The following is a 22,304-nucleotide window of genomic DNA, read 5'->3' as shown; positions in this document are numbered from 1 at the left end:
GTTTGGTGTCTAACATATGGATACTGCAGTAATACATACGGATTGGTCTTCAGAAGAAGAAAACAGGGCTGCTTTAACGACACCTCAGCATATTTAATGCATGTGTTTGGTGTCTAACATATGGATATTGCAGTAATACATACGGATTGGTCTTCAGAAGAAGAAAACAGTGCTGCTTTAACGACACCTCAGCATATTTAATGCATGTGTTTGGTGTCTAACATATGGATACTGCAGTAATACATACGGATTGGTCTTCAGAAGAAGAAAACAGTGCTGCTTTAACGACACCTCAGCATATTTAATGCATGTGTTTGGTGTCTAACATATGGATACTGCAGTAATACATACGGATTGGTCTTCAGAAGAAGAAAACAGGGCTGCTTTAACGACACCTCAGCATATTTAATGCATGTGTTTGGTGTCTAACATATGGATACTGCAGTAATACATACGGATTGGTCTTCAGAAGAAGAAAACAGGGCTGCTTTAACGACACCTCAGCATATTTAATGCATGTGTTTGGTGTCTAACATATGGATACTGCAGTAATACATACGGATTGGTCTTCAGAAGAAGAAAACAGTGCTGCTTTAACGACACCTCAGCATATTTAATGCATGTGTTTGGTGTCTAACATATGGATATTGCAGTAATACATACGGATTGGTCTTCAGAAGAAGAAAACAGGGCTGCTTTAACGACACCTCAGCATATTTAATGCATGTGTTTGGTGTCTAACATATGGATACTGCAGTAATACATACGGATTGGTCTTCAGAAGAAGAAAACAGTGCTGCTTTAACGACACCTCAGCATATTTAATGCATGTGTTTGGTGTCTAACATATGGATACTGCAGTAATACATACGGATTGGTCTTCAGAAGAAGAAAACAGTGCTGCTTTAACGACACCTCAGCATATTTAATGCATGTGTTTGGTGTCTAACATATGGATACTGCAGTAATACATACGGATTGGTCTTCAGAAGAAGAAAACAGTGCTGCTTTAACGACACCTCAGCATATTTAATGCATGTGTTTGGTGTCTAACATATGGATACTGCAGTAATACATACGGATTGGTCTTCAGAAGAAGAAAACAGGGCTGCTTTAACGACACCTCAGCATATTTAATGCATGTGTTTGGTGTCTAACATATGGATACTGCAGTAATACATACGGATTGGTCTTCAGAAGAAGAAAACAGTGCTGCTTTAACGACACCTCAGCATATTTAATGCATGTGTTTGGTTTCTAACATATAGATACTGCAGTAATACATACGGATTGGTCTTCAGAAGAAGAAAACAGTGCTGCTTTAACGACACCTCAGCATATTTAATGCATGTGTTTGGTGTCTAACATATGGATACTGCAGTAATACATACGGATTGGTCTTCAGAAGAAGAAAACAGGGCTGCTTTAACGACACCTCAGCATATTTAATGCATGTGTTTGGTGTCTAACATATGGATATTGCAGTAATACATACGGATTGGTCTTCAGAAGAAGAAAACAGTGCTGCTTTAACGACACCTCAGCATATTTAATGCATGTGTTTGGTGTCTAACATATGGATACTGCAGTAATATATACGGATTGGTCTTCAGAAGAAGAAAACAGTGCTGCTTTAACGACACCTCAGCATATTTAATGCATGTGTTTGGTGTCTAACATATGGATATTGCAGTAATACATACGGATTGGTCTTCAGAAGAAGAAAACAGTGCTGCTTTAACGACACCTCAGCATATTTAATGCATGTGTTTGGTGTCTAACATATGGATACTGCAGTAATACATACGGATTGGTCTTCAGAAGAAGAAAACAGTGCTGCTTTAACGACACCTCAGCATATTTAATGCATGTGTTTGGTGTCTAACATATGGATATTGCAGTAATACATACGGATTGGTCTTCAGAAGAAGAAAACAGTGCTGCTTTAACGACACCTCAGCATATTTAATGCATGTGTTTGGTGTCTAACATATGGATACTGCAGTAATACATACGGATTGGTCTTCAGAAGAAGAAAACAGTGCTGCTTTAACGACACCTCAGCATATTTAATGCATGTGTTTGGTGTCTAACATATGGATACTGCAGTAATACATACGGATTGGTCTTCAGAAGAAGAAAACAGTGCTGCTTTAACGACACCTCAGCATATTTAATGCATGTGTTTGGTGTCTAACATATGGATACTGCAGTAATACATACGGATTGGTCTTCAGAAGAAGAAAACAGTGCTGCTTTAACGACACCTCAGCATATTTAATGCATGTGTTTGGTGTCTAACATATGGATACTGCAGTAATACATACGGATTGGTCTTCAGAAGAAGAAAACAGTGCTGCTTTAACGACACCTCAGCATATTTAATGCATGTGTTTGGTGTCTAACATATGGATACTGCAGTAATACATACGGATTGGTCTTCAGAAGAAGAAAACAGTGCTGCTTTAACGACACCTCAGCATATTTAATGCATGTGTTTGGTGTCTAACATATGGATACTGCAGTAATACATACGGATTGGTCTTCAGAAGAAGAAAACAGTGCTGCTTTAACGACACCTCAGCATATTAATGCATGTGTTTGGTGTCTAACATATGGATATTGCAGTAATACATACGGATTGGTCTTCAGAAGAAGAAAACAGTGCTGCTTTAACGACACCTCAGCATATTTAATGCATGTGTTTGGTGTCTAACATATGGATACTGCAGTAATACATACGGATTGGTCTTCAGAAGAAGAAAACAGTGCTGCTTTAACGACACCTCAGCATATTTAATGCATGTGTTTGGTGTCTAACATATGGATATTGAGAGAAGGAGGAAACCCGTTGCAGCCAAATAGGCTATTCATACCGAAAACACAACAGGAAATATTTTATATGCACTTCCCTAGGGACAGTAGATACGTTACATGCCGTTTCCTGTAGTCCTCTTAACAGACTACCCATAGTGTTGACATGTCCCCGTGATGATTGCCATACAACTTTGTTTGGCATGTGAATGTTGTTGTTTTAGTTAACATATTCCACATAGCTAAGCTGGACAGAGTGATGTAGTTATTACTTTTTGATACGAGGCTAAAATATGCTCTTGTAAGTTGTAACCATCGCAGAATGTGTAATCTAGTCGCATCCACTCACATGTAGCTATTGAGATGTTTTTGTGTTCCAGGTATGGTCGATTAAACACATGTAAACGTCTACTGGAGAGTGAACAGGGTCCAAATATTATCAATGAGACTGATGCCAAGGGTAGAACGGCTCTACACGTTGCCTCGATGAATGGCAACACCAAGATCCTCAGTCTCCTCATGAAGAAGGGCGCAGTTTTCGCCAGGTATATACATAGTTCTTGATAGCATGACACTGTATATGATTCATTTTAGTCACAGTAAGATTATGAATCACTGATTTCACTCTTTTTAGTGATTTTGTGGAAATCGCAAGAATTACAGGTATTTTGTGAAGCCCTTGTTAAAACAGAGATTACATAAAAATTACTGAAAAGTTTATGGAATATTTTTTTTAACCATAACATAAGATAACATGGATACCGTAAATGTGTCTAACACTTTTATGTTTATTCTGTGCATTGTCTTTGAACTAGTATGCATTAAAACTCACTTTGTATGCTTTGTGCAAAACAGTTTGTGGGGTATGGGTGTGGATAATTTTTGGCATGCTTCCATCAGAAAACTGTCCAAGCACGCCTGTCGTGGGCACAACCTCTGACTTCGCCAGAGAGTTCTGTCCATGACAGGCAAAATAGTTTCTTAAAGGGTACCGTATATTACATAGATTTGGCGTATTAAGCGTGCAAAACGAAGACGTCTACATAAACGACCATAAACGACAATGGAACCGGACACATGTCGGTCTTGCATGTGGCCAATATCTTCTGTAATCACCTTTACAAGAGACATTTCCAACTGATCCATCACTAACTTTGTCAGTGTGACTATTCTGATACCTGTTCACAGAAGTTCGAATTGTGTTGAACGGAATTCAGATCCGGGCGAGACATTTACCAGATGTGCTGTGATCTTGATGGCTGATAGAGATCGATTGTTCTGAACAAAATCAATAGAAGACTTTGACTGACATCATGTGGCACAATATCACTGTGTCACTAAAGATATCAAGTCAAACTGATTCACGTGATTTACAAGTTCTTTAAAATATTATTTTTTATGGGGTTTGTTTTTTCCATAAGCGTACGAGAGACGGGGGGCTTGGGAGGGGTACAAATTTCTTCCCAGTACTGGAGAAAATCCTAAAGTTCAGTAACAGTTAGCTTGCCTGAAACCTTTTCACCATGTATTTCCATCATTCTTCTCACAATATTGGTTTGCAATAAAAGAATGCGTAGTGATTAATTTACAACACTATATAGCAGTTTGACAGTAATGCTAATACGAACAAATGTTATCCAGATTCGGGCTTTTTGTTTAAATCGTTTAAAAATCAGTCCATATTCTTATGGTTTTTCCTTAATTTTTGTTTGTTTTTTATGTCTGTTTGTTGGGTTATGTTTTATAACCTCGATATGAGTACTTCACATACCATTTCAGAGACTACGAGAGTAACAACGCCCTGCATTATGCTGCGATGAACGGTTACACGCAAAGCATTCGTTTGTTGGTGAACGTGCATTCCAATCTCCTGAACGCAACCAACGTAAAAGGAGTATGTATATTTATGGCTTAAACACTATTTGTTTCAACGACAAATGGATTGTTAAAACAGGTCAGTGGCCAAATATGTTACATTACATACAGGTCAAGACTGGTCACAAAACTGGCGAAGATTTTATACTCAACAAAATTAATTAAGTGCATATTTTAGGCGTTTTTCTTTATATATACAAAGCTTTTACCACGGGTCAAAATTTACTCAACTATTAGCAATCAGCAGTCATCAAAACTTGCTAACATGACAAAACATTGGCAAAAACTAACAAAAATATCTACTGTGCTCCCTTTTACGAAGCGATCTTAGCGCTAAGTCCACCTAAGTGCATAACTACGTTATATACTTAAGGTAATCATAGCGCTAAGATCGCTTGGTAAAACGTGACCGTGGTCCTTAATTAAATTTGTTGAGTATATTTTATTAATCAACTAGACGTAATGTGTTTACCAACGGCCCGCATAATATACGTCAAAGCGGGGCAATTCGGAACAAAGAAAGAAGTGTTTTATTTAACGACGCACTCAACACATTTTATTTACGGTTATATGGCGTCAGACATATGGTTAAGGACCACACAGATGTTTTTAGAGGAAACCCGCTGTCGCCACATAGGCTACTCTTTTACGACAGGCAGCAAGGGATCTTTTATTTGCGCTTCCCACAGGCAGGATAGCACAAACCATGGCCTTTGTTGAACCAGTTATGGATCACTGGTCGGTGCAAGTCGTTTACACCTACCCATTGAGCCTTGCGGAGCACTCACTCAGGGTTTGGAGTCGGTATCTGGATTAAAAATTCCATGCCTCGACTGGGATCCGAACCCATAACCTACCAGCCTGTAGACCGATGGCCTGCCACGACGCCATCGAGGCCGGTCAATTCGGAACAAGGTCCCGGTTTGCCTATACTCGCGCTCTGACGTGGAATTAACGTCTGGTTTATTTTCTATTTTCAGAAAGAGGCCACAGGGAGCCATTACAACTGCCCTCTTACCTAAAACCCCAGTCACACTCTCAGGTAGTGAGGGCTAGGTATTACTACGTTTTTAAAACGTAGTAAAACGGCAATATACGTAGGAAAATGTATTACATACGGCTACATACGTAATGATGATTGCTCCAGCCACGTTTCGTTTGATATACGTAGCATATACCAAACGCGGCAAAAAGTTGGCAATCCGTAGGGGTGTGAAACGTAGTAATATCTAGCCCTAAATACCTGACAGTGTGACTGGGGCTTAAACAACGTAGTAATACCTAGCCTCAACACCTGACAGTGTGACTGGCGCTTAAACAACGTAGTAATACCTAGCCCTCAACACCTGACAGTGTGACTGGGGCTTAAACAACGTAGTAATACCTAGCCCTAAACACCTGACAGTGTGACTGGGGCTTAAAACGCGTAGTAATACCTAGCCCTAAACACCTGACAGTGTGACTGGGGCTTAACCAACGTAGTAATACCTAGCCCTAAACACCTGACAGTGTGACTGGGGCTTAAACAACGTAGTAATACCTAGCCCTCAACACCTGACAGTGTGACTGGGCTTAAACAACGTAGTAATACCTAGCCCTAAACACCTGACAGTGTGACGGGGCTTAACCAACGTAATACCTAGCCCTAAACACCTGACAGTGTGACTGGGGCTTAAACAACGTAGTAATACCTAGCCCTCAACACCTGACAGTGTGACTGGGGCTTAAACAACGTAGTAATACCTAGCCCTCAACACCTGACAGTGTGACTGGGGCTTAAACCACGTAGTAATACCTAGCCCTAAATACCTGACAGTGTGACTGGGGCTTAAACCAAGGCCAATGACCCAATTCAATAACAATATTATTGTGCATTGTTTCGTATTTTTCTGCCTTCCCCAATGGTTATGTTAGGATTGGAATGGCCTGATATGGCGGGTTTCCTCTCTAAGACTATGTCGAAATTACCAAATGTTTAACACCCAATAGGCGATTATTAATAAATCAATGTACTCTAGTGGAGTCATTAAACAAAACAAACTTTAATTCTTAACTTTCGTAATGGCATTGCTACAGCAGGATTGCCTGGTACTACGTTGTTTTATATTTCTGGTTTCTTTTTGTTCCAGGATACTGCTTTGCATGTCGCAGCGCAAAATGGTCGATCGACAGCAGTGACGCTTTTGCTAACTCTTGGAGCGGTGATTACCAAAAACAACGACGACAGATCCTTCTTTGATTACCTTTTGGAAAACCAGCAGGCAGATGCTGCTTTGGCAGTTGTTGCCCATGACAGGTAGCGTAAGAGAATGTTTTTTCCCCCCTAGAACGTATGATAAAAATAACGTATTGAACGACATCTTTGTGCACAACGTTTCAAATACAACTGTTTTACGACAACATTCCAGCTTTATACAAAATATAAGGGCTCAGATTTAAGCATTTGTTACTTCCGACAATTTTGAAATGTTTCTGGCGTAGGCAAAATGCTCACCTACGGCAATTTTAAAGCGGTAATTTTTGCAAAAATAAAACCCCCAAAACCTTATCACTTCAACCGACGGCAATAATATATATCCAGCGGCAGAACACGACAACCAACAACAACAAATAAACCCATAAACTTCAACAACAACAACAACAACAACAACACACACACACACACACACATACACACACACACACATACACACACACACACACACACACATACAGACACACACGCATACACACACAGAGACAGACACACACACACGTACACACACACACACACACACACACCATACACATACACACAGAGACACACCCATCCATACACATACACACATACATACACAGACAGACATACAGACACACACACAAACATGCACACACATACACATACACATATACATACACAGACACAAAAAACCCACCCTGTTATACGGTATTTCATATCGCAACTACGGCAATTACCGTCGGTGCCGTCGTTACGTTTGAGCCCTTCAGAACTTTCGAACCGAGTGCTTGACAGTACACATTTTTAACTACGGTTAATTGGCTTGCTATTTTATGTACAAATCCAGGTGACTTTATGTTTTAAAATATCATTGCACCATGCTGTGAAGAACTAAACAATCTAATGACCTCTCTCAAGCTGTGATATAATAACATTAGAATACATGAACCGGGACCAGGGGACATGTCTCCCACTTAACAAATCAAGTGCACCTTTTCTAACAATTTGTTTACAATTTTCATTTAAACAATGCTAGACTTCCAGTTCCCTTTCCAAGAGTTAGTTCGTGTGTCCCTTTGCTCTTGGTTCTCTCCCTAAAATATTTTCTGGATCTGCCCTCGGAATGCCTGTAACATTATAATAACGTCTTTACTTATGACTAAAAGGTAAGATTGTAAGTTTGAACCAGTAATTGATGTTCAGATACCAGCAAATAACAATATAATAATAATAATAATAATAATAATAATAATAATAATAATAATAATAATAAAAAGAAGAAGAAGAAGAATCATGATAATCTAGAAATAATAATAATAATAATAATAATAATAATAATAATAATAATAATAATATTTATAATCACAATCATAAGAATCATAATAGTCTGATACTAACAATACTGCTACTGCTACTACTACTACTACTACTACTACTACTACTACTACTACTACTACTACTACTACTACTACTACTACTACTAATAATAATAATAATAATAATAATAATATGAGATATAGCAGCATGGCAGCTAAGATTGCAATTAAGGTTTACAAAAGTTTGAAAGTTGTTGAATTCGGATATATTTTTGATGTTTTTCATTCTGTAAAAACATACATAATAGACAGAGAATATTACATGAGTTGCCGGCAGATATCACATATCTTACAACGAGTTGTTTTAAAACATGAGAGAATACGTGTTGTATACGTTTTTAAACCACGAGGTGTTTTAAAACATGAGAGAATACGTGTTGTATACGTTTTTAAACCACGAGTTGTTTTAAAACATGAGAGAATACGTGTTGTATACGTTTTTAAACCACGAGGTGTTTTAAAACATGAGAGAATACGTGTTGTATACGTTTTTGAACCACGAGTTGTTTGAAAACATGAGAGAATACGTGTTGTATACGTTTTTAAACCACGAGTTGTTTGAAAACATGAGAGAATACGTGTTGTATACGTTTTTAAACCACGAGTTGTTTTAAAACATGAGAGAATACGTGTTGTATACGATTTTAAACCACGAGGTGGACGATAAAAAAGTATCTAATGAACATAAATATATTGTTCTATTTCTTACATTTCCTCAAAAAACAGATTTGAAACAAATTTAAATGCCCTTTCCAACTAAATCTTGTTAACGTGTACGTCACAGAGTAATCAGTTTCGGCTACGTTAGACGTCACAGAGAAATCAATTTCAATCGTTATTAGTCCATACAGTCGTCACCGTATTGCAGCCAATCACAGTTTTCAAACGTGTTCTTCAATGTATACTGGGAACGAACATTATCTCTTGAACGTGTATGAGAGTATCATTTCAATTACTAGAATCTATTCATATTGACTAAACTGTTGTGCAATGCATTTCTGCATAAAATCCTATAGTCATTCAGAGAAAGATATGTGTTAAACAATATACCTCATTATGAAAAATTATGATATAATAAAATGTGTAACTATTTCTTTTTCGCAGATGGGAAGATGTTATGAATATATGTTCTGGACCTTACGGATGTCCTATGCTGGGACTTATTACACAGTTACCAGAGGTCTGCATGGTAAGGTGGTTTGCGTGCTATCTTTAGGGTGTTGGTAATTCCGTTCTTTCTTCTTTATTATTATTATTATTATTATTTTTTTTTTTTTTTTTTGGGGGGGGGGGGGTGGGTGGGCAGGAGTGACTGTCTATATCATGATTTATACAATAATGTAATCAGTTTTCGAAACGATGTATATAAAGTAAGCACGCTGCAAGGTCATGACGTTAAATCTTCAAATTCACTTGTAATAACATGTTTTCACACATGCCACGTGATAAGTAACGATTATATCATAACATCCCTTCAGCTATATCTTGTAGGAAGATACGATTTAAAACACAGTAACTGTTAGTCGTTCGGGTCAGTTTTTTATAATATATGATTTAATATTACACCTTTTGTGCACTCTTTTGTACATGTATTTTATATACATTGTGTTACTTTTATACCCATAATTCTTTGCAATATCTGATGATGCTGATGATTCTACACTTCGTGTTAAATATCAATAGTTTTATTATGCATCTTATAATATTCTCTTTGAAGGCTGTGCTTGACCGATGTCAACAACAATCTCTTCATGACAGCAAGAGCAAAGACTATTATGTAAGGTGTATAGATATTTTAGACGAATTAAAACTAAATTATGAATTTTTCTATTCGCACCCACAATAAATGAGTTATCGTGTGAAGGAAGGAAATGATGCATTATTTAACGGCACAGTCAACACGTTTTTATTATGTTTATACAGCGTCTAACATATTATGGTTAAGGACCACACAGATAATGAGAGAGTCAAACCCTGCCTCCACGCAATGGGTCAGTCTTTCTTATCAGCAGCAAGAGGTCTTTTACATGCAGCATCCCACTGACGGGATGGTACTGGCTGGAACAAGAAATAGCTCCATGGGTCCATCAACGGGTATCGATCGTAGACAGCGAGCGCTTTACCACTGGGCTACGTCCTACCACTAATTGTCATGTTCTTTTGAACCATTATTCAAAACTAAAAAAACAACAACATTCAACACAATTTATATTAATTTAAAAGAAATTATTATAATTTTATAATTAATATGTGGTTATAGCTGGTCAATGATTTTAATGAAAAATGTATGGGATGAGGACATATTTCTCAAATCATATTATTTGCATATCAAAATTTCACGATTCTCATTTGTAGTCAGTATATGGTAGACCATCTTCCAGTGGAACATGATACTCTATGTTTGATGAAAACCACCGTATTTAATAGACTGTCATGACGAATTTAGTTTCGATTTCAAATGTAATTTTGTTTTACAGGTGGAGTACAACTACAGCTACTTACAGTGTCCGTTAGAGTTTGTACTGGAGAAGAAACGGAAGGGAGAAGCTTACACACCCATGCTGCCGCTCAATGTAAGTTATAACTCCTATATCAATCATGATATTCGCGGCCAGATCATTAGGCCCGTAGGAAGGTGTGTGTGTGTGTGTGTGGTGTGTGTGTGTGTTTGTGTGAGAGAGAGAGAAAGAGACAGACAGAGACAGAGAGAGAGAGAGAGAGAGAGAGAGAGAGAGAGAGAGAGAGAGAGAGAGAGAGAGAGAGAGAGAGAGAGAGAGAGAGAGAGAGAGAGGTGTGTATGGTGGGTCTGTGGAATAGAGACTTCACGTGCAGAAAGATTAGAAACGTAATAAATGCTGCATAAAACGGTTTGTTAGAAACATTCAGAAAATGGATGCCTCATCTCCTAGGTAACGGGTGCCGTTCCAACCGTTGTCACACGGTTGGTACATCAAACACCATGGTATGTGCTGTCCTTTCTATGGAAAAGTGCAAATTGATTTACTTTAGGAGTTGCCTATGAGATGGCAACGAATTTCTTCTTCTTCTTCTCTCTCTCTCTCTCTCTCTCTCTCTCTCTCTCTCTCTCTCTCTCTCTCTCTCTCTCTCTCTCTCTCTCTCTCTCTCTCTCTCGAACATGTGTTGAAATAACCGTGAGTTATATTTTATGTTAAAATGCGATTAGGTGTCGTTAAACCAATATTCCTTTCCTTTCTTGTTGCAGGTAATGGTGAAAAATGAGCGAGTTGAATGTTTGTCACACCCTGTCTGTGTCAACCTCCTCAATTCTAAGTGGTACGTACATGTATGCCCGGTATGAAATTATTTTTAAATGCATCTCTGTGACCCCCTCCCCCACCCCTTCTAAAATATTTAATCTCTGACCAATACCAACTCTACCAAATGGATGGGACCAAAATTTGAAATCATCGATGTAATGATTACATATACTGACATTTGCAAATTAATTGGTAAACTTTAATTACAAAGTTAAATATATAGCAATTTATTTGCACATTTTTTTCCAAAAGTGAACTGCGAAATTAATAATACCATCAAAAAATATATATTTAAAAAAACCCCACAAAAGACCCCACAAAAACACAACAACAAACACACAAGAGTAAAAAGAAAAACGAGAGGAAAAAACATCACAATGAAGTTATGTCTGCAAATGTGACAATACTATTATTTGGTTAAATGCTTCAGGAACGACTACGGCAAATGGTTCTGCACGTTGTACCTGTTTATATACATGACATACCTCGGTCTGCTGACAGCCTTCATAGTGAACCATGAATCGCTTCAACACTATGACGGGTGGTCGGTGAATAATGATACACAGAAGATGCTGGGAGGAAATCTCTATGGAGGATACAAGGTAAATCGATCACCATTACATCCAGTCTAGTGAACAGTTTAAAAAACATACATCTTACATTCTTATCAGACTCGAATCATCATATAGAGGTCATTGCTTCGTCTGTTCTAATATTTATTATCTGACTCTTTTCTAATAATTCGATTATGCAATGTCAGATATTCATGATCTAAGACATGTGTAGAATGTCTAAACTAAGCGGTGCAGGGATGATGCATTTTCCAGTAAAGAATCTCCCGGAGAGTGGCTGTCCTCCTTCAGACGAGGCACTAGATAGAGATTGATGGAATCGACCACTAGTTTGCAAAATGCCCATTATACAGAGATACTGTTTTGGTCGAGAATAACTGTTTTATTGTTGAAATCTACTTCTATATATCAGCATTACTCAAATATAATAAACAGTGCTTTAAAATATAACAATATTGTATGGTGTTTAGAACGAGATTACCAGTATTTACTTATTATCAATATGGTGTAATACAAACTGGTATTATTAGTAGTGAACGTTCTCTTTTAGGACATATCATTGGTTATAAGTATGAATTGAAATTACCTTTGGCATTATTGGATATATATATATATATATATATATATATATATATATATATATATATATATATATATATATCTGTTCTAAATATTCAACTCCATTTTATACATGAAATTATTTGTTCGTCTATCACTTAATTTTCTGCACGACCCTCGTCAAACCCAAAGACAAAACGTGCTATTAAAACATTTTATTAATTAATTGGCGAGATGGTTTCAGCATATTTGGAAGTGGCAGAACAAATACTGGATTATTGCATCTATTAAGATGCGGACTAAGAAATTTGATGGAATAATTTCGATTCTATCCTGAAATTTTTTTGCAGTTTCTTCGTGATACTGAATTTTATTCTATGTTTTAATATTACCTATCTGTGATATTTCAATTTTTTGCAATTCTTTACACTGTGTTTTTATTTAACTCCTGATTGTTTATATTAATGTTGATCGTCACTTAATGTTTTGCCTTTACCATAGTTTTGACACCCAATAGCCGATGTATTTATCGTGCTGGGGTGTCGTTAAACATTAGTTAATACATTAATTAATTAATTCATGCATACCCTAAATGATATACCAGTTCAATGTGTGGCGTAAAACTGGTGTAGAATGATATTTTATTTGTTTTGTTTTCCAGTTTAGTACGTTCTACACCATATCGCTATGGATTATTACAATATACAGCGTACTGAATATTATCAAGGAAGTAGTTCAAATTGTTAGCCAGGTACGTGACACAATTTTAATTTTACGTAAAACGTTATTGATTCGCATGGTGTACAACTAAAATGGTTAGACCATAATTGATATGACATCAAAGGTTGAAATCGACTGAAATTCCTGCCAAAACAATCGATCCAGTAAGCTACACATTCTATCGGACCGAATCAAAACCTTCCAGATCAAACATGATCATAAAGTATAAACGCAAAATATTTGCCGGTCCGCGGTGCAGTATTTCGACCTCTGCATATATACCATAACTAAATCTGTATATGGTTTTAGAAAATTGGATTCATTTATGGACCAGAGGAACGTGTCTTTCTGTTCCGCCTTTGGTCATCATTTGTTTGGGGAAAAAACCCATATTATACCTAGGTGGCACTGAAAGTATCAAATCAGTAAAATCAAGGATTCGCGAAGATTTTCAAGATGTTTTATGGTGAACATTTAGATCCGTTTCTCAATATGACTTTTCACAAACCAAAAAGATGTCTTGTGCTATGTCCTGTATTTTCTTTTACGTTGATATTATCCTTGTTTGGACGGTCATTCATGATTATACGTCATCACAACCATTTAAATAACCTTTGAGCAAGTTCAGATTTATGTAACCAGTCTTGAAACTGGTAGTCCTCCTACAGGAAAATATGAAATATGTAATGTATTGAGAAGTGGCAGTCCTCCTATAGGCGAAACACTTGACTTTGATTGACGAGAATAGTGAAATTGTCAAAATATTATTTTGACTCTGTCTTTTGCAGATACAGTGTATATGATTTTGAACATTTTAATGGTTTAATCATTCAGATATTTTGTTTGTTTTTATTGGGTTTTAAAACACATTGATGTAAAGCTATCATTGAGACTTTCGTGGTGCAGCTAAAATTACTTTTGTAAGCATAATGACAATTAGGGAAATCTGAAATATGTGTAGAATCAATACGAGTTAAGCTGAAAAAAGGCATGCTTTCATTGAAACTGTGTGTAAGTAAAATGAGACTGCTGAATCTGTTTCAGAAAGCTAGATACTTCATGGACGTGCAAAACCTGCTCGAGTGGTCCCTGTATGTCCTGACACTGGTGTTCGCGGCTCCCTTTCTGTTCGGAATGGCTTTTCACTGGCAGTGGGAATCAGGAGCGGTGGTCATTTTCCTCGCCTGGTTCAACGCCCTGGTCTTTCTGCAGCGGTATGGACGTAGTTTGGTTCACATGTTGTCTGATTAACGACACAGTCCTCTGTTTGTTGTCATTGTTAAGATGTTACCGACTAACAGATATGTTTTAGTGACTAAGATTACACATTGGACACATTATCCTGTATAGAATATCAGTGGTTATATATTAAAAGGTGTTTCTGATCGTCCCAGTGTTTGTACTATTATTCACTATTGTCTATATTGTTTCGTGAGTACAAAATCATTGAGAGACTAAACCAATTTGAGCTGCTTACGAACATTAGGACGACCAGAAACACATTGAATATACAGACACTTATATTCTAAACAACAAACAATATTCAGTATGTACCTAAACTGTAGTCATTAAAATATTTTATTAGTCGGCAACAAACTCAGCACTGTTCCTTTAAAACAACCATAAATTAATTTACTTTCTTAAAATAAAGTACAGCACACACCACGCCCTTTGATAAACCAATCAGAAAGCATTGGTTTGGTCTTTTCCCACAGACAACACATACCACAATGTACAAATTATGATTTATTGGATGGGACGGGACAAAACATTAGGTTTACCGAGGGGGTTCTTTCGTATATACGGCCTTCGCACCTCAACCGAACATGTTTTAACTTACTTCCACAGCTATAACACTAATTATTGTGAACTATCCTCTTTTCAAGCGCGGACCCAAGGGGCAGTATGTGTTAGCACTTCCTAACATGGAAGTGCCTTGAAAATCAAGTATTTAAAGGATGAATACAGTATTGTTTTACTTGGTGGGATGATAATATCTGGGTCTTCGGGTGCTTCTTAGAACGATTGTCTATATACATGTACAATGCATTTCAATGCACTTTGGGATATTGTGTATACTTTGTTTGATGTTGCACTCCCTAGAAAAATCTTACATCCGACCACATTCTAATGGTAATTTAATAAGTATATTACTTAATTCCTGTGCCACATTTGTCTTTTTCAGGTTTGATTTCTTTGGCATCTATGTGGTGATGTTTCTGGAGATTCTGCGCACTTTAATTCAGGTTCTGTGTGTGTTTTCAATTCTCATTATAGCGTTTGGACTCGCCTTCTTCATGCTTCTTGGAAAAGAGGTAAACTAATAAACAACAATAACAATGTCATGCATATTGTCTAGTATAATATAGAAAACGGCATCATAACCTAACATAACAATCAGGGTAACATAATGTAAGATAATAAAATAATTAACAATTTAGCCAGTCATAAGTGTATCATAGGATATTTGTGTATGTATATGTTACAGTCAATCTGTGAAACCAGTAATGCGCGTAAACAAATCAGTCATTTCGAGGAATCAGTCATTTCACGAAATGACTGAAAATCATCGCCAGCCATTACGCAAAATGACTAAAATGATTCAAGTCTTATTGTTAACACTCGTATACAGGCTTTTGGTCTTAAATATTGATACAATCACATTTTAAGAACAAACAAGGATAAGTATATTGATTATACGATTTAAAATACTACTTAATATTAATTATAGAAAATATGCTTAATACCACTTGAATATTACTAACAAAAGGTTCTGGTAATTAATGTTTCTCTGGTTTATTCTTAAACAAACAACACAGAATCTGCTATATTACAAACAAAAGGTTCTGGTAATTAATGTTTCTCTGGTTTATTCTTAAACAAACAACACAGAATTTGTTATATTATTGATGTCTTGTTATCTAGGAGCTTCTTTTCATCCCTGTTCAGTTGTAATGGTTCGCTGGTTTATTCTCATACCTAGCCTTGCTTTATGTTTATATAAGCAAATGGATTAAGATATGGCTACGTTCAGTGGCTTCTTCTAATCCTTTAGTACAAATCTGTGACCAAATGACTTTCATCTATATAAAACTAAACATGTTTCTGGGGTTTACTCAAAAGTTCTTCTGTTGCAACCAGTACAGTCCTATGAAGATAAATTTTAAAACTGAGCCTTACAAAAAGTTTGTAGAAAAGTGTTAATTCCAAAAGATGCATATTTCACAATGCTAGAAGATCTTAAAAAGCAGCAGCTGATAGTGGAAGTGAGTGCTCCGCAAGGCTCAATGGGTAGGTGTAAACCACTTGCACCGACCAGTGATCCATAACTGGTTCAACAAAGGCCATGGTTTGTGCTATCCTGCCTGTGGGAAGCGCAAATAAAAGATCCCTTGCTGCTAATCGGAAAGAGTAGCCTATGTAGTGGCGACAGCGGGTTTCCTCTCAAAATCTGTGTGGTCCTTAACCATATGTCTGACGCCATATAACCGTAAATAAAATGTGTTGAGTGCGTCGTTAAATAAAACTTTTTTTCTTTTTTTTTCTGATAGTGGAACAAAGAGCAGACATGGATACTATCTGCTATTAAAGTGACCTTTCTATACCAGTATGTTACTTTAATGTACAATTATCATCTAGAAAATCAGAATATACCTGACATGTGCTTTGTATTTGGTACTGTGTGCTCATTTCATGTTAAGTTATTTTTGGTGCTTACATCCAATTATGGTTTAAACATACACTCCAATTAGCTGAGGTGTACAGCAGTGGATTGGTGGTTAGTAAGGGAGAAATCACTGTAGTGGCGTATGCCTACTTAATAAATCGTTAATAGATAGAATGGATGTTTAACGACACCCCAGCACGACAAACATACACTGGTTGGGTTTTCATTTATAAAAAATAAAATGAATAATAATAAATAATAATAATAATAGTAAAATTAATAAATCGTTAAACTCGTTTTGAGTGAGAGCTGGAACCAAGATGCGAACCCAATGCCTACCATTCTTAAGTAGGATGGCTTAATCACTATTGTACTATCGAGGTCGAGGTTTTGATGAACGCCACAGATGAAACAAGGTCTATTCAACGTTCCCTAACACGAGACATCGTCACCATATTGACGGCGATTCATGTGTGCATCCCAATCACGATATCATCTTACAATCGTTTGGACCTGCTCTGCTTCATACGTACGAACTGGTAACAGTTTGTTCGTTCAGATTTCAAACATTGAAAGGATGCGGTCTTGTTTCAAATATTTCTCTTCATTTTTGTTATTCCATGCGGAAATCTAAATACATGTAGTTGAATACAAATCACATCCATACCCTTTATCGTATATATGATACACTGAGGGTAAATAAACAGATCTGGTTATGTCATGAATTTCAGGGAACAAATTAATTGTTAAAAAATTTGAAAAATCTAAAAACAAAACATTTTCATCCATCCCCAATTTTTCAGTTTTTCATACCTCCTAATATATATGTAAAAAGCTTCATTTAAAACTAGAAAGAAAAAAGAAGAAGAAAGATACAACATAGCAAACTAGTTATTTTGGCAAAGCACCGACATAACCAGTTCTGGTTGAGAGCTATTTGTCCAGTGTTTTACCGGCTGGTTATAATGTACTGAACATCCTAACTCTGATTTGAAGGAGAGCAAGGCTTACCGCAACCCGGGCCTGTCGTTCTTTCGTACGGCCACCATGATGCTGGAGTTGGACTATATGGAATCATTCAACGGGCCCTACAACGACGACTCTGACCGGACCTTGCACTTCAGTAACACCACCCTGGCTTTCCTGGCCGTCTTCATACTGCTGATGCCAATCCTGCTGATGAATCTTTTGGTACGTTAATGTCGCACGACACTTGCACTCTCTTAGAACCGTTTTCCAAGGGCACGGTTTTTTGTTGTTTTTTATTATATATATATATATATATATATATTTTTTTTTTTGTTATGCTTGGGTTGTTTTTTGTTTGTTTGTTTGTTTGTTTTTTGTTGTTTTTTTGGATACACGTACCTTGTGAAATATGGTTATTGCTTGTAAAGAAAGAAACGTTTATTTTCCAAAAGAAACGGAAATACATAATATTTATGGAAAAGAAAACTAATACTGGTAGGTTTCCTTAAATATTATGCTAATAGTTAAAATAAATGTTTGGTCGTTCGTAATATATAAATTACTTACTTTTCAGATTGGTTTGGCTGTTGGAGATATTGTCGCTGTTCAGAGGGATGCACGCCTTAAAAGGCTTGCTATGCAGGTAGGCCTACTGATGGTAGTTTTACAAGTTACAACCTAATTTTATCTGCAGTCTATCATATCAGTGCCGAGTTCAGCAAGACCGAGCAGAAAAACGTCCGCCAGACTGGTTTTATGCGCTTCTTGTTAAAAAGAATGACCACTTCGGAAACCAGTCAAAACAGTTCGCAAACGTTTTTGTCTTGTAACATATATATATTAAATAACAGCCAAAGTTAAAAGTTTGTTTTGTTTAACGACACCACTAGAGGACATTTATTTATTAATTGTCGACTATTGGATACAAGTGTAAATGGGTTCTATGAATACAAAAAAAAATACAAAAAAATGTTTTTCAATTAAAAAAAAAAATCTTTAACGTTGTTTGTTTTACAACGCCTGTAACCACTAGAGCACATTGTTTTATTAACCATCGGCTATTGGATGTCAAACAATTGGCAATTTTAACATGTAGAATTAGAGAGGATATTAGCCAAGGATATCTTGCATGCACCAGCCCACAGACAGGATATCACATACCACGGTCTTTGATATACCAGTCGTGGTGAATTGGCTGGAACAAGAAATAGTCCAATGGGCCCACATACGGGGATCGATCCCAAACCGACCGCGCATCAAGCAAGCGCATATATGTATTCGAAGTCATGTTTACAAACTCTGGTGAGTAGACTACCACTATTGTTGTATTGAAACATTTAAACCCAAACGTCCGGTTTTTTTAGTGATGCTTTAACCACGATTCATCTTGGGAGAGGACTGCCGATTTTGTTGTTGTTGTTGTTTTATCCTTACTTAAAATCTATTTGAACTCAATGACTTTGGACATGAAATCGTTGTAGACTGAGTTTATCAGAACATAGTTCAATGTTTTAAATATTTTCATCTTTTAACCAGAGACGAGAAATGGGGGCTATACAAGCCTGTAGGAACCAGGGGTGGGTGGGGTCGGCCTTTGTTGTGTTGTACTAATTCAAATAAAAAGTAAAAATGTTTGTTTTATTTAACGACGCCACTAGAGCACATTGATTTTTTTTTATCTTATCATCGGCTATTGGACGTCAAACGTATGGCCATTCTGACACTGTTTTTTTTTAGAGGAAACCCGTCTCGCCACATAGGCTACTCTTTTATGACAGGCAGCAATGGATCTTTTATTTGCGCTTCCCACAGGCAGGATAGCACAAGCCATGACCTTTGTTGAACCAGTTATGGATCACTGGTCGGTGCAAGTGGTTTACAGATACCCATTGAGCCTTGCGGAACACTCACTCACTCAGGGTTTGGAGTCGACATCTGGATTAAAAAGCCTCGACTGGGATCCGAACCCAGTACCTACCAGCCTGTAGATAATTCAAATAAAGACAGAAAACTATCTGGCTAATGCCCCCCCCCCCCCCCCCCCCTAGATTGTGCACCCACTCCAGATATTGTTCTTACGATCCTGTTATATGTCTTTTGTTAATTGTATTCGTTTGTCTCTTTTAATTAATCATAAAACCAAATTCCAAATCACAGCATATTTGATCACTAAACTATCAGAAGTATACTTATTTAACTTTAAACAAACGATTGTACGTTCTTTCACTACATCGCACGAGATGTGTGTCCGTGTTGGCAGCATGACAGAATGTTAGTGACAAACGTGCTGACTATAAAGTTTTGTAAATAGGTATTTATATCTAAAACTGAACAACAAAACAATACAATTATCAATTACAGTAATGAGAAACATATTGGAAATCGCTTAAAATTAGAATAATCATATTTAGAATATTTTATAATATAAGAAATCTGATGTAGTTTGTTTTCATTCTTACGCATATCCTACTGGACATGACAATAGCAAGGTCAATGAATACAATGAGTTATTTGGGAAACAAATACTGATACCGATCATTATTATGAATCTCAATTTATGCTGCAACCAAGACAGCACAACTAAAATATCAAGTGTATTTCTAAAAGTGTTTTCTAACATGTCTTGTTATCACTGCACGCAGGTGGAATTGCATACTGACATAGAACGCAAAATGCCTGCAGTACTGTTGGCGAAGATGGGCAGAGAGTCGCAGAGAATAGGAAAGACAAATCGGCACATCCTAAAACCTTTAGTCTATACACTGAACTCTACAAGCAGAAACAGAGGTAGGTGTATCTCTTGACTTGAGACATTCCCATCTATACACTGAACTCTACAAAGTTACAGAAACCACGAGGTCAACATCAGCTAATGTTGAGACATTCCCATCTATACACTGAACTGAGAAACAGAGGTAGGTGTAGACATTCCCATCTATACATACACTGAACTCTACAAGCAGAAACAGAGGTAGGTGTATCTCTTGACTTGAGACATTCCCATATATACACTGAACTCTACAGACAGAAACAGAGGTAGGTGTATCTCTTGACTTGAGACACTCCCATCTATACACTGAACTCTACAAGCAGAAACAGAGGTAGGTGTATCTCTTGACTTGAGACATTCCCATCTATACACTGAACTCTACAGAGAGAAACAGAGGTAGGTGTATCTCTTGACTTGAGACACTCCCATCTATACACTGAACTCTACAAGCAGAAACAGAGGTAGGTGTATCTCTTGACTTGAGACATCCCATCTATACACTGAACTCTACAAGCAGAAACAGAGGTAGGTGTATCTCTTGACTTGAGACACTCCCATCTATACACTGAACTCTACAAGCAGAAACAGAGGTAGGTGTATCTCTTGACTTGAGACATTCCCATCTATACACTGAACTCTACAAGCAGAAACAGAGGTAGGTGTATCTCTTGACTTGAGACATTCCCATCTATACACTGAACTCTACAAGCAGAAACAGAGGTAGGTGTATCTCTTGACTTGAGACAGAGGTAGGTGTATCTCTTGACTTGAGACATCTATACACTGAACTCTACAAGCAGAAACAGAGGTAGGTGTATCTCTTGACTTGAGACACTCCCATCTATACACTGAACTCTACAGAGAGAAACAGAGGTAGGTGTATCTCTTGACTTGAGACATTCCCATCTATACACTGAACTCTACAGAGAGAAACAGAGGTAGGTGTATCCTTGACATCTATACACTGAACTCTACAAGCAGAAACAGAGGTAGGTGTATCTCTTGACTTGAGACATTCCCATCTATACACTGAACTCTACAAGCAGAAACAGAGGTAGGTGTATCTCTTGACTTGAGACATTCCCATCTATACACTGAACTCTACAAGAAGAAACAGAGGTAGGTGTATCTCTTGACTTGAGACATTCCCATCTATACACTGAACTCTACAGAGAGAAACAGAGGTAGGTGTATCTCTTGACTTGAGACATTCCCATCTATACACTGAACTCTACAAGCAGAAACAGAGGTAGGTGTATCTCTTGACTTGAGACATTCCCATCTATACACTGAACTCTACAAGCAGAAACAGAGGTAGGTGTATCTCTTGACTTGAGACATTCCCATCTATACACTGAACTCTACAAGCAGAAACAGAGGTAGGTGTATCTCTTGACTTGAGACATTCCCATCTATACACTGAACTCTACAGAGAGAAACAGAGGTAGGTGTATCTCTTGACTTGAGACATTCCCATCTATACACTG

General features: G+C 37.2%; 1 protein-coding gene across 1 annotated transcript in view; it reads left to right on the top strand.

Annotated features, from left to right (window-relative positions):
* LOC121374799 (transient receptor potential cation channel subfamily A member 1-like) overlaps positions 1 to 22,304 on the top strand; it is a 70,005-nt gene that overhangs the window by 42,556 nt on the left and 5,145 nt on the right. The window contains exons 10-24 of the mRNA XM_041501911.1: positions 3,195 to 3,359; positions 4,594 to 4,708; positions 6,819 to 6,985; positions 9,388 to 9,472; positions 10,001 to 10,060; positions 10,761 to 10,856; positions 11,507 to 11,577; positions 11,992 to 12,163; positions 13,353 to 13,442; positions 14,456 to 14,625; positions 15,597 to 15,726; positions 18,075 to 18,269; positions 18,622 to 18,690; positions 20,690 to 20,834; positions 21,400 to 21,472. Coding sequence (XP_041357845.1) covers positions 3,195 to 3,359; positions 4,594 to 4,708; positions 6,819 to 6,985; positions 9,388 to 9,472; positions 10,001 to 10,060; positions 10,761 to 10,856; positions 11,507 to 11,577; positions 11,992 to 12,163; positions 13,353 to 13,442; positions 14,456 to 14,625; positions 15,597 to 15,726; positions 18,075 to 18,269; positions 18,622 to 18,690; positions 20,690 to 20,834; positions 21,400 to 21,472 — 1,803 coding nt within the window. The remainder of the gene's footprint in view (positions 1 to 3,194; positions 3,360 to 4,593; positions 4,709 to 6,818; positions 6,986 to 9,387; positions 9,473 to 10,000; positions 10,061 to 10,760; positions 10,857 to 11,506; positions 11,578 to 11,991; positions 12,164 to 13,352; positions 13,443 to 14,455; positions 14,626 to 15,596; positions 15,727 to 18,074; positions 18,270 to 18,621; positions 18,691 to 20,689; positions 20,835 to 21,399; positions 21,473 to 22,304) is intronic.

Source organism: Gigantopelta aegis, chromosome 6, assembly GCF_016097555.1.
Source record: "Gigantopelta aegis isolate Gae_Host chromosome 6, Gae_host_genome, whole genome shotgun sequence".
Lineage (NCBI taxonomy): Eukaryota > Metazoa > Mollusca > Gastropoda > Neomphalida > Peltospiridae > Gigantopelta > Gigantopelta aegis.
The sequence above is the reverse complement of the archived record's forward strand: the minus strand, read 5'-3'. Positions and strand labels throughout refer to the sequence as shown.